This window comes from Culex quinquefasciatus, chromosome 3 (genome assembly GCF_015732765.1).
Source record: "Culex quinquefasciatus strain JHB chromosome 3, VPISU_Cqui_1.0_pri_paternal, whole genome shotgun sequence".
Classification (NCBI taxonomy): Eukaryota; Metazoa; Arthropoda; class Insecta; order Diptera; family Culicidae; genus Culex; species Culex quinquefasciatus.
The window spans coordinates 180,666,729-180,680,070 of NC_051863.1; the positions used below are offsets into that span (position 1 = coordinate 180,666,729).

Consider the following 13,342-nt stretch of genomic DNA (forward strand, 5'->3'; position numbering starts at 1 on the left):
CTATAAATAACATTCTACACTAACTTTTAGCTTTCACTCATATTTAAGTAATTTTTATGCTAAAATGTCCACTTTGAAAATATGTGCAACGATATTAGCTATGTCAAAATAATTACTAGGGAAGGTGGGCCATGCTCTTGTTTTACTGCTTAACTTGATAAAATTTACCCAAATGACTATTAATGTTGCACCTTATGCGAAATAAATCATTTTGAGCCACTTTTCAGCAAAAAATAAGTGATTTGTTCACAAAATGTTTATAAGCACCTGAGAAACAATTGCCTTAACGGTGCACATCAACCTAGATTTTTGTTACAGACAATTAAGTATTTTTGAAACTACGAAAATTTTCGATGTAATTTTTTATTCATCCCCTAAAGTACTGTCTTCTTAGCGATTCACAATAGAATTAGCATATTTTTACAATTTTTACAATTTGCAGGATTTGGTCCGTAAGTTTGTCAATTTTGGAATACATACCATACCAATAATCACCAGTTAATCACCAGTGTGTCATAATATTTGTCATTTGACAAAAATGCTTGGTTTGTTAACTATTTTAAAACCATTTTAGAGCATATAAATAAAGGTGTTCAATTCAATATCACGATGTCCTTAACAGTTGATACAAAAATCAGATTTTTATGAATTATTATCTTAGTTCTCTTAGTTGCAAAAAAAAGAGTTATCGTCTCACCCTCACAAAAGGAGAAAGGATGAAAAAACACATTTTTTCAAATCAATAAACAGAATCAATAAAGAAATAGTAGTTATTGCAACAAGATGCAAAAAGATGTTTTGTTTTTTTTTTTCAGCACGAGTCGTATCACTTTTCGAAATTTTTATCTCGAGTAGAGAAAAGTAGGCCTTCTCGTCATGCGAGAATAACAAAAAAAGTAAAAAAAAAATCACAACGGAATTGCAAAAATAGTATTTTAAAGATACCTCGCAATTTATTTTAATTTTAAATGAGTTTTTAATTTAAGGGGGCCGTCTAATACCCATACATGGCAATTCTTCCCAAATTCCAGATACTTTTTTGATGTAGCCCAAACTTTTGGGGCCTAGTTTGTATGTAGAATTAGTGCGGTTCGCTTCTTCCACATATTGCATGCATTTTTTTGTTGTTGTATGCAAAGCGACGATCCGCTTTAATTCTTCATACAAACTTTTGAGAAAAACCAGTCGGCACTGTCTAAATACTTTTGGAAAATTCAAAATGCACGGGTTTCTGGGGATCCTAAAGTTCATTCTCAATTTGAGGGGAATAGTTTTTTTTTATTCAAAAATAACGATCTTTTAGGCTCTTTGAAAGTAAACATATAAATGGCCAAAGAGCCTAAAACTTCGACATTTTTTAAAGAAAAAAAATACGGGTTAAATCTCACTTAAAATTCAAATGTTACGTCCAATCAAGCTTATATTTTTGATTTGGACTCAGTAAGCCTATCGGAACAAGTCCCTGGATGCCAGTTTAGTTACATCTTAGTAGAACTTAGTTACAACTTGTAGAAGGAATTTAGTCTCATATTGTCAGGGAATATCATGTAATAAAAACTCGTGTATGGAAGTCGTCATCATATGTTTATTAATTAATTTTATATTACTAAGAACGCATCACATTTTCCTGTTTTTTTTTTACAATTTGCGATTAACTCATGAGTTGCAAATACAGTTGTTTACTGATTTGATGCACTGTACCCGAACAGGGGTAAATAACACGGGAATACCAAATTTAGGTATTACTTGGGCAAATAACAGCGACCAAAATGTGCCCTTGGTTGCCCAGTAATAGATGGTGAAATACCATGAAATCATACCAAAGTCTTGTATGTGGAAGGGCACAATAATACCAAACCATGTTATTCCAAAGGTAAAATAATAGCACAAAATAAAACCATTTCAATACCAAGTTGAGGTCTTCTGGATTTTGAACATCGCTTTAATACCAAAACCTGGTATTGCCACGGTTTTATGTTTAGGTATTGCCACGCCCTTGGAAAATCATATTTTGGCATTCCTGTGGTCTTTCACATACAGGATTTTGGTTTGATTTCATGGTATTTTACCATCTATTACTGGGCAATCAAGAGCACATTTTGGTCGCTGGTATTTGCACAAGTAATACCAAAATTTGGTATTTTCATACCATTTTTAGTGCGCCAGTTGCAGTTAGTGAAAAAACGGAAATGATCCATATGCAACAGTCAAATCTACTCACCTGATGATTCCATGTTGTTCTTAGTGATATTCTTCACCACATCGAATGCATTTGTCATTGATGAACGGCCTGTGCTTGAAGTTCTTGATGATTCTGAAAAATAACAAGATTGAAAAATAAGTGTTATTAAATGAAACTGGATTGAAATCATCAAAATTCAATAATCTGTCGATTAACTCATTTTTAAAAGTATTTGGTTATCTCGACTTAGAGAAATCTCAACGTTTTTAAAAAAAATCTTAGTGGGCATATATAAAAAATTAAAATCAGCTTTAACATTTTTGGGTTTCAAGTCATTTTAGCGCAAAATTAATTATCTCGTCAAAATAAATAAAAAAAATTCCCATAGTTTCAGATGAATTTGATGAAACCTTTCAATACCAAAATAATGCCAAAATGTGGCATCCTGACTTAGAAAATTTTCCACAATTTCAAGTTATTTCTTTAGGGGGTATATGTTTAAAATCAAGTTAGAAATATCCGGTTTTCAATGAAGGCATTCGCTTTGAGACATCGTTTTAGCGCAAAATTAATTATTTTGTCAAAATTGGTCAAAATCTTTCCATAGTTTCAGAGGAATTTGATAAAATACTGTAATACCAAAAGAATACCAAAATGTGGTTTTCGACCATTGAAAAATTTTGTAATTTTGCAATATCAAAACAATACTTTAAATTGGTATGATAGCACATTTTGCTCTTGCATAATCCTTAAGACAAATTTTAAAGGGTCCAGGAATACCATAATTTGGTATTGATACCAGAGAAAGGTATTATTACGCATTTCCCTTGTTATTTACCCATGCTCGGGATATATTGACATTTTACCAATATTGAAAATTTTTGAGTTGAGCATTGAGAAAAATGTATTTTTGATTAATTTCAGTAGTTTTTTTTACTTTTCTGAACTTACAAATAAATAAGACGATCTTATTGCGTAGAGAAAGCACTACTTTTACGAATTATAAACCTCAAATCACAAAATCTGTAGCGTGGAATTAATCAGTTAGCCCGGTTAGTAGTTGAAGACAATAACCGGGGTATTTGCAGTATCGTTGATCGAGAGAAAAAAAAAGTACCGTCAACGGTCATCTAAAGCAAGTGAGCGAACCTCCGGCAACTTGAAGTTAGTTAGTCAGTCAGTTGTTCGCGGTCCATTCAGCAGCGAGTGAGTTTGGTAATGGGGGAATCCTACCCGGTCCGAATGGTGTCCCGGAAAACGTTCCACATTCTGGGCATTGCGTACGCCATTCTGGCCATCGTGGTGTCGCACTTTTTCGCGCTGGCTGGGCTGATCAGGGTGTGCTATCCGGACGATGGCCAACTGCTACAGCTGGAGAAGAACGGTGACGAAGAACTGGACGACGATGATGACTACCCGGTGAGCCGAGTGGACTACAACTTTGTGCTTCACCTGACGCAGAGCATTTTGTCGTCGGTGGCGGGGGTGGTGCTGATCGTTGGGATTGTGAAGGTAGTTTGAAGTGTTCTTAGTGGTTCTCTAGTGATTGAATGTTGCAACTTTGTAGGAAAAGACAACCCTGGTACTGGCGTACAGAATGTACTACATTGTGATATCAACGATTGGTCTCATCATTTTCCTGATCGTGCAGATTGTTGACATGGTCAACTATGACTTACCAATGCCCGAAACGATATTCATTCTGTTTGTTAAACTTGTTCTGATGTTTGGTAAGTCCCTCTCTAGTTCTTATAACAAACTATTCTAAGTCACGAATAATTCCAGTGGTTTACTACCTTATTCTGTGGATTCTGGACGGAGTGGTCGAGTACATCGAGGGAGATCGCGGGACGATTGACCGAGAATCGGCACCGCAAGGAATCTTCAAGATCACGCTGGGGGACGACCAGAAGACAGTTCTTCAGATGTAGCCTGTAACACAGTCAACCAACTCCGCAGCCATAGCTTTTTCATCGCAAATACCTCAAACTCAACTTAGCAATAGCAACAACGACCGTAGAAGCCACGTGTTGATCCGTTTTGTTTCAACTTTCGATGGAATCAATAGTTTCTGGAGAAAACAACAACCACAACTTAACAAAAACACGCACGCACAATCTGTTTGTCTGAGCAAAGCTTTTCACGGCCCCATTGAAAGTGTGTGAACAGGAAATGAGATTAATCATGCACTGATTTTTTTGCCCCACCTTCCGGTCCTCCCGATCTCGCGACTTTAGCTCATTAGAATGCAGTCTATCGGAGATCTCGTTGTAGGTAAATCCAAACACGTCATCTTAAGTGGGGTACAAGCGAATTGATGTTGCTGTACGGCGATGACACTGCGTTGAGATAGATTCAACTGGTAAGGTGCTGAGGGATTTCTACAAAATTATAATAATTAAATTTAATTTGTTCACTTTGCGATAAGAAAAGGTTTTGCTGTAAAGTTGTAAATTAACTCTCTGAAATTCACTCATGACCTCAAAACATCATAGGGCTTTTGTTAATTTGATTTGGTTAACCGCGGTGGATTTTCTTGAAATAATTCGAACTGTCAAAAATCCACCAAAGCATCTACCGGTGGATACTTTTCTACCACAGATTTTTGTGCGATCAATGTGGTAGATGCTTTGGTGGATTTTTGACAGTTCGAATTATTTCAAGAAAATCCACCGCGGTTAACCAAATCAAATTAACAAAAGCCCTCATATCTTAACAGGCATTTTAAACTGCAATAATATCTAAAAAAATCTTGTAAAATGTCCTTCTTGTAGGGTGTCCTCACTAACCGAAATGTACCTGTCATCCCTTATTCTTCGAACACAATCAGCACGACGCATGCTCGCAGAGCATAACCACCCCAAAGCAAATGCACTTTCTTCCATTTCTCCCTCTTCCTCTCTCTAAAAAACAATTTTATTCCTTGTCCCTGCAAGGATCGATACCCTGAGGCGCCTAATGTCTCTGAGGCTCTCTCTCCCTAGTGTTCTCTCTCTCTTTGCCTTGTTCTCCTTCTCTCTCTCATTGTTATGATGTGTAAGGGTGTAAATAATTTATTTTTTTCCTCGAAATTTACAACATTCTGCCGACGAAGCGCATAAAGAAACCGTACTGTTGCACGTTTATGCTCTAGCATTCCAATGCTGGTATGCGAAGGGTGAAACGTCATTGCTAGAAAAAACCGGGGAGCGTCCTTTGATGGCGAAAATTCTTAATTCTGGTCAATGAATTTTGCTTCATAATGTCTTGAATAATTGTTTTCTCAGTACTCAGTACTCTTTTTGTTTGGCGTTAAAATTTGTCGCAGATTTTCCACTAAACAAAATTTATAAAAAAAATAATGATCTCCTTGAAAATTCTGTAAAGTTTTATGATTTGGTAAAATCTACCCCAGGAAGATTAATAAATTTCGTTGTAAACGTTGTAATAATTCAAGAAACTATGCAGTTCCATACAAAATAAGAACAACATTTTTTTAAAATAGCCAAAGTGACAACTTGGTTGCTGTTTAGAATGACGAAATAATGACAATTTTAAACATAAAGCTAGGATTTTAAATTTTGATATTGTTGATTTGTTGTTTATGTTGTTGTTGATTTCACACAAGTTTTTTATATTTTTAACATTATTTTCCAAGAATCAGACTTTTCAGTCGTGATTGAACATGCATTTTTTTAATTGTATATATTTATTTTAAATTTAAATTACTATCAAAATGACTTAAACTTTAAAAAGGATATCTTAACCAGTAGATTACTAAATTGCAAAATTAATTTACCTTTTTTTTTGAAAATTTGTATATTTTTTATTAAATAAAAAGAAGATTTTTGAGAAAAACTCAATAGTAAAAATAACATTCAACATTATTTTGCATTTAATTTCTCTCTTTTAAAAAAAGCATCGAAAAAATGATTTAATGTGTTGTATTACATTTTATTTGCAGTTTTTGTCACCGTCCCCACCTCCCCCCTTCAAGATTGGCCCAAAAAATCTGGGGACAAAAAAAAATATTTAAAAAAACTTCAAAATTTAGATGGAAATTTAAGTGCAATCAGCTCAAATCAATTTCAAATGCATTCCCCTGCGTTTAGAATCATTGTCAGCATGTTTGGGTTGATTTAACAATCTTATGATTCTTTGAAAATTTTCGATGTTTAGTATCGCAACTGAACTAGTGTAAAATGCATTTTAAAATACTTTTTGGATTCAAATGTTGAGACTATGGCTTGTTATTTAAATGTTTTTTTTTTATTCGGCCAGACGGAAGTTGTCCCTTCCCTTTAAACAAAAATGCATCGGCCTAATCACACAAGTTCGATGCATCATTTATGATTTTTTTTTAAATCTGTTCCGAAAAATATTGGCATATTTTGGATTCCAGAGTGACTTTTACAATTATAGTTTTCTGTGTTAATTTCAGACAAAAAGAGTGCAATTATTAAAATAATTATTTTTTATCTGAATTTAATTAACAAGTCAAAAGGTTCCACAATTTATATGAAAATTTTTCTGCTGATAACGCCTCTAAATTTGAATATTTTTTTCAAATTATGTTTCTGCTTAGTGAAAAATTGTCAATAGAATCAATAGAATATAATTAATATTATTTTTAGAATACCACTTTGTACATATTTAAATTAATCCACTGATATACAATTTCGTACTTATAATTAACATTAATTTGAATCATTTCAAAACTTCATAAATACTTCTTTTTGGAGTTATTTAAACACAGTTTGAACCCATATCATTCCGTACGCATTGAATTTGGAATTTTTAATCGTGAATAAATCTCATTTTTTCATAGACAAACTATTTCAGCCGATTGTACGGTTCATGAGTACATGACAAGAAAATAACATCTTCAATTTACAATAGAGTAGAGTCTTCTCGAATTTCGCAATTTATCCGAGATTTTTAGTTTCGTGGTTTTTCATATGGATGAACCTTTTTTTCATGCATTCCTGATGTCAAAAGCCGAAATTTCTGCATCATAAGTTTTTCCTTACAAGGTTCCATACAATTTTCCAAAATGTTTAACTTGAAAAGTAATTTTTTGATCAATTCGGTGTCTTTGGAAAAGTTGTCAATCCCAGCACCAAAATACAAATTTCTTTTTTTTCTTTTTTATTTGTTTTAGGTTGCAAAAGTGCACTTAACTTAAAGTCATTTTCGATTTGTATTTTGAAATTTTGTTTTACAGTTTTCTATAAAACAATTTTTTAAAGATAATGATTGCTAGATATAATTTATGCATCATTATGAACTCAAGCTCAAAGGTTGTTTTTTTTTAGTCCCTTAAAACATATATTGAAATGTTTGGAAAAATAATAAAATCCGTATTTTGAGAATGCAACTTTTTATGAAATAGAAAAAAAGATTTCATAAACCTTTTTTTTCTCGCGAAAGTCTTAATCATAACCTGCCACTTTGCCCAATACACCAAATCGATGAAAAATCCCTTTTCAAGAAACAGATTTTCTGATATTCACATGCCACACACGGAGAAAAAAGAGTTCCCAAGATCGTGAACAAGCGTTTATGAAAATGGGAACCACAAACAAAGTGTTCAAATCCCATGGTACGTTTTTGGAAATCGTTCCATGGGATTTGAACACTTTGTTCGTTCCCATTTTGTTCACGATTTTGGGAACTCTTTTTTCTCCGTGCATGTGGTCTGCTAATAAACGCAAAAAATGTACTTTTAGAATAATTGTGTATGGAAAAGTTACTAAAAAATTAAAGGTACAAAATATCTTGCTTATATTGTTTTGCTAAGATTAAAGAAATTTAATTTGCTTACTTGCTAAACGAAAACATATCCTAATCGACATTTTCACCAGGGTAATTCTCCGCCAACTCACACAGCAGTTGCCCCGACCCCTCTTCGATTTGCGTGAAACTTTGTCCTAAGGGGTAACTTTTGTCCCTGATCACGAATCCGAGGTCCGTTTTTTGATATCTCGTGACGGAGGGGCGGTACGACCCCTTCCATTTTTGAACATGTGAAAAAAGAGGTGTTTTTCAATAATTTGCAGCCTGAAACGGTGATGAGATAGAAATTTGGTGTCAAAGGGACTTTTATGTAAAATTAGACGCCCGATTTGATGGCGTACTCAGAATTCCGAATAAACGTATTTTTCATCGAAAAAAACACTAAAAAAGTTTTAAAAATTCTCCCATTTTCCGTTACTCGACTGTAAAAAATTTTGGAACATGTCATTTTATGGGAAATTTAATGTACTTTTCGAATCTACATTGTCCCAGAAGGGTCATTTTTTCATTTAGAACAAAATTTTTCATTTTAAAATTTCGTGTTTTTTCTAACTTTGCAGATTATTTTTTAGAGTATAACAATATTCTACAAAGTTGTAGAGCAGACAATTACAAAAATTTTGATATATAGACATAAGGGGTTTGCTTATAAACATCACGAGTTATCGCGATTTTACGAAAAAAAGTTTTGAAAAAGTTGGTCGTCATCGATCATGGCCATTCATGGTCACCCGCGACAGACACGGACGACGAAACAAAGAGAAACGCAAAAAGTAACTATTTCAAAACTTTTTTTCGTAAAATCGCGATAACTCGTGATGTTTATAAGCAAACCCCTTATGTCTATATATCAAAATTTTTGTAATTGTCTGCTCTACAACTTTGTAGAATATTGTTATACTCTAAAAAATAATCTGCAAAGTTAGAAAAAACACGAAATTTTAAAATGAAAAATTTTGTTCTAAATGAAAAAATGACCCTTCTGGGACAATGTAGATTCGAAAAGTACATTAAATTTCCCATAAAATGACATGTTCCAAAAATTTTTACAGTCGAGTAACGGAAAATGGGAGAATTTTAAAACTTTTTAGTGTTTTTCGATGAAAATACGTTTATTCGGAATTCTGAGTACGCCATCAAATCGGGCGTCTAATTTTACATAAAAGTCCCTTTGACACCAAATTTCTATCTCATCACCGTTTCAGGCTGCAAATTGTTGAAAAACATCTCTTTTTTCGCATGTTCAAAAATGGAAGGGGTCGTACCGCCCCTCCGTCACGAGATATCAAAAAACGGACCTCGGTTTCGTGATCAGGGACAAAAGTTACCCCTTAGGACAAAATTTCACGAAAATCGAAGAGGGGTCGGGGCAACTTTTCCCGATTTCGTGTGAGTTGGTAGAGAATTACCCACCAAAATTACAATCAGTAAAATAAGTGTACTTAAATTGTATTTATTGTAACGTTTTTAAGCAAAAGAGAAATTTCTGAAATGTATAAGCAAAATAACATTTATGGCAGTTTTTTTTAACATTCTGTACACTCAACTCCCGGTGGTTGGTCACTTTTTGGTTTAACAGTTTTCTAGTTTGTAACCCGTTGGTTGGTCAAAGTCAAACCAAAAAGTGACGAACTGTCACTTTTTACACGGCGCTCACGCACACTATCAAAACAAACGTTTGATAGTGTGTGTGAACTCCATGTAAAAAGGGTGTCAAACTAAACAGTGACCCCGTTCGTGTGACAACATTTGGAGTCAAACTATCGGGGTTTGAGTGTACTATCTAAATAGGAATCTCAGCAAGCATAATACAAGAAAGAACAAAGACGAAACGAAAAAAACGAAACTATTGGCACTACGCCCCCCGGGGCATGGCCTTCCTCTAACGTGGGATTTCTGCTCCAGCGCCTCTGACGAGACAGGAGAAACCGGGACCGACGTTTTACTTCACCATCCGATAGAAGCTCAGTGGATAAGGCGGGAATCGAACCCGCGTCTCATAGCATCATCGGGATCGGCAGCCGAAGCCGCTACCCCTGCGCCACGAGACCCACATCGACATCGACCCAGACATCGACTTGTTATTTATAATTCAGAAACTATAAAATTGTACGTATTGTACTTTAAATCTAGTTTGATTAAAAAAAACATAAATAACTAAAAACGAAGTTGACTTCATAGCTGTCGGCTAGTGGTGGGCAAAACCGCTCATTTCTGTGAGCCGCTCATTTTCGTTCGCTCATTTAAATGAGCGGCTCTTTTGAACGGCTCATCCGCTCATTTCGCTCAAAGTCAGAAAATAGACTGGAATAAACTGAAACATGTGCTCAAGATATTTAGATTTTTTTTTTTTTTTCAAACGACCAATGGAGTGTCCATGAGTGTCACACTTCGTATGATTATTGTTGATTGATAATTCAAAAATATATGTTTTCATCGCAGAAAACAGATTGGAGATCGGTCATAAAACATAGAAAACCGTCGATTTGCTTTATCCTTTTTTGGAAAGCATTTCAAATATAAACGTTTTATATGAAAAAAAGAAAAACATTGATCTCTGAAATCCACAACTATCGAAAACTTTTTTCATAGAGAGGTAAACAAACTTGAGTTTTTATTTCAGAAGTGAATATTTTCAACCAAATTATTGCTTTCAATTGTAAAAAGTAAAAAGTAATGAAAAGTTAGCTGAATTATCGTTTTTATAATTATCTTCCCATTATTTTGTGAAACAAAAAATTTAATTTGGTGCTCATTAACGATATTTGAGGTAGCGTTTTGCTGCACTTAATAAATTAGTCTTGAAATGCAGTTTTTTGTTTAATAAGAACAACTTTTATTCATGACAGCAAATGAATGATCAAAACAAGCGTCAAAAAGAAGATCTGAAAAAATGCCTTAATAAATCTATTGAACAATTACCACAAAAGAGTACCAAGTTTGTGTGATGTGCTGTGGTGAATTACATTTTAAATCATAAACGGTCCAATACATGGATTAAAACCGCAAACTAGCATACGAACTATGTTCGAATGCGTGTAAAAACTTCATGTACATAACATTTGAGAAATGTATCGATATTTTCATAATGAGATCATGCAACATCGGGCGACAGTCAGCTGATCCAAAATCACAGGCGCTCCGACACGGGCTAGCAACAAGCTCAAAGTGCGCCAAAATGTTGGAATATGAGGCGACCGGTGAGAACCTAGTTTCCCCTCTTTTCTCCACAGCACCGTCACCACCAGCGCGTGGAAGAACGAACCGAACGAGAGCGAATGAGCGAGAGCGAAATAACGAAAGAGTGAGCGAAAACGACGCCGTTCGACGACGTCGACGACGGCGCGAGCGACGCTTATCAAGCGCTCCTTTCGTTCTTTCCGTTCATTCGCTCTCGCTCATTCGCTCTCGTTCGGTTCGTTCTTCGACTCGCTCTTTGATTTGACGGTTCTTTGAAAAGAACCGGTTCACAAAATGAACCGCCGCTCATTTTTTCTGAGCGGTCGCTCATTCGTTCTTTAGCTTGAGCCGGTTCATAAGAACGGTTCGCTCAAAAAAGCCCATCTCTACTGTCGGCCACTATTGCTAGTACCAACCACCCAAGTAGCACACTTTATTCGCCAAGAGATTTCCGAACTGCTTGTTGAACTCGTTTACTATGTTTTCCCAACGTCCCTGAGGACTCTTGAACGCTGGATAAAGCGCACGTTTTTCTGTTGATGAACATCTCTTCATCCGTCAGAAATGTGCGTGGTTTAAGTTAGTTTTGCATCATTGCATAGAGAACGTTTGTTAAACATGTCATAGGAATTCTTGACTATAAGATTTTGAATTGGGTTTGGTGAACGTTGTTAGAACCGTTTAGGAAAACGTTTTGAGAACCGTCCAAGAACATATCGTGGCAGACAAGAAATTTAAAGAGGCTTTTCATAGTATACGTCCCAACTTTCGCTTTAAATATATTTATCTTTATTTGTAAGCAATGTCACTTTACGATACTCTAACTACTAGTTTTGTGATTTATCAGTTTTGATAGGGATACGATGGATAATAAAAATATCAGCAAAAAACAAAATCATTCAATTTCATTATTATGCTTTTGGAGATATTTTTTTTCAATTTTTGAGTACTAATCAACATCGCTTGCTGCTATATACTCTGCTGCTGGTTCCCCCGGTGGCTGCATTTTCAGTTTTCCTTTTTGATGAAGAATTCTCACGGCAAGCATCGAACCGTCGATCACTCCAAATGTCAACCCGGGCGCGCGTCTGCATCTTTCCACGAGAGGTTATGTTGGATGAGCTGGCCTAAACGTCAATTAGAAGTCTGCGGTCATCTAGCTTTTGCCAAGTTCACTAACAGTTTGCTAAAACTTCCCTTGAACATAAGCTGTTTCTATTTTTAGAACTATCTGTGCTTGTTTCGTCAACATGTTCTTTCTCGGTTTTTAAAACACGAAGACAAACTATACATTTACAACTTGTTTACGAGAAATCCCAGCCGAAGCCAAAGGTCAAATCTACTATGCTATCATGTTTAGCAAACTGAAATGAAACATCATGTCTGCAAATGTCATTTTGCTCTCCGAGTTCTACAAGCATGTTTCATTTAAGTCAGAATAAACTTCAAAATGAACTTTTCGTAATCCGTTGCTAGATTTGACATTTATGTTACACAACCATGTTTAACAATGGTTTTTTGATCAAAATTTGAACAAATTACAAATTGTTATGAAACTAGTTCAATAATTAACGTATAAAAACGCTTGTGCAGCAATTGTTCAACAAAAAAAATAAAAAGCGATGTTTTTCTTGCTACTTGGGCACTAAGGACTTCCTTTTTATCTACAAGGACTTCGCCGCTCTGGGCTCCTAAGTGTTTGAGTACGGCACGGAGCGACGGCGCCAGATACCCATATTTATACACAAAGAATTTTAGAGCACTCACCGCGGGATTCGAACCAGCAACCTATGATTTGTGAGTCCAGTGCGCGGTCCGATTGATCCACACTACAATTTATTTTTTTTAATTTCTGTTACGATGTATGCAATGGATGTAATAAATGATGAGCAACGTTATTTTAATAAAATTTCTAAAGATTTGAAAAAAAATAGTCTTGTGTTATGAAATGCTTCAAACTTCACATTTAATTGGAATCACTAAGCTAATCTTTTGTTCCAACAGTTAAAAGATTTAAACATTGAAGTAGAAAATTGTCTCTATGCTTCAATTTCATTTGACCCACGTTTCATGGACGCTCCCTCGCTACAACATAACTGTCACTAAATTGGTAGAAATCCCCTCTCTCGAAAAAGGACTGCTCTCTTTTCCTTGCACGTGAGCAGTTCCAACGAAGAGAAAGAGAGTGCAAATTTTCGCCATCGT

The 13,342-nt window shown here is 35.1% G+C and overlaps 1 protein-coding gene across 1 annotated transcript; it reads left to right on the forward strand.

Annotated features, from left to right (window-relative positions):
• The first annotated feature begins 3,368 nt into the window (after positions 1-3,368).
• Positions 3,369-4,367, forward strand: LOC119769840. Its single transcript, XM_038263540.1, has 3 exons — positions 3,369-3,694; positions 3,750-3,912; positions 3,968-4,367. Exons 1-3 carry the CDS (start codon positions 3,401-3,403, stop codon positions 4,111-4,113), a joined length of 603 nt encoding a protein of 200 aa, XP_038119468.1. The 5' UTR covers positions 3,369-3,400; the 3' UTR covers positions 4,114-4,367.
• The last annotated feature ends 8,975 nt before the right edge of the window (positions 4,368-13,342 follow it).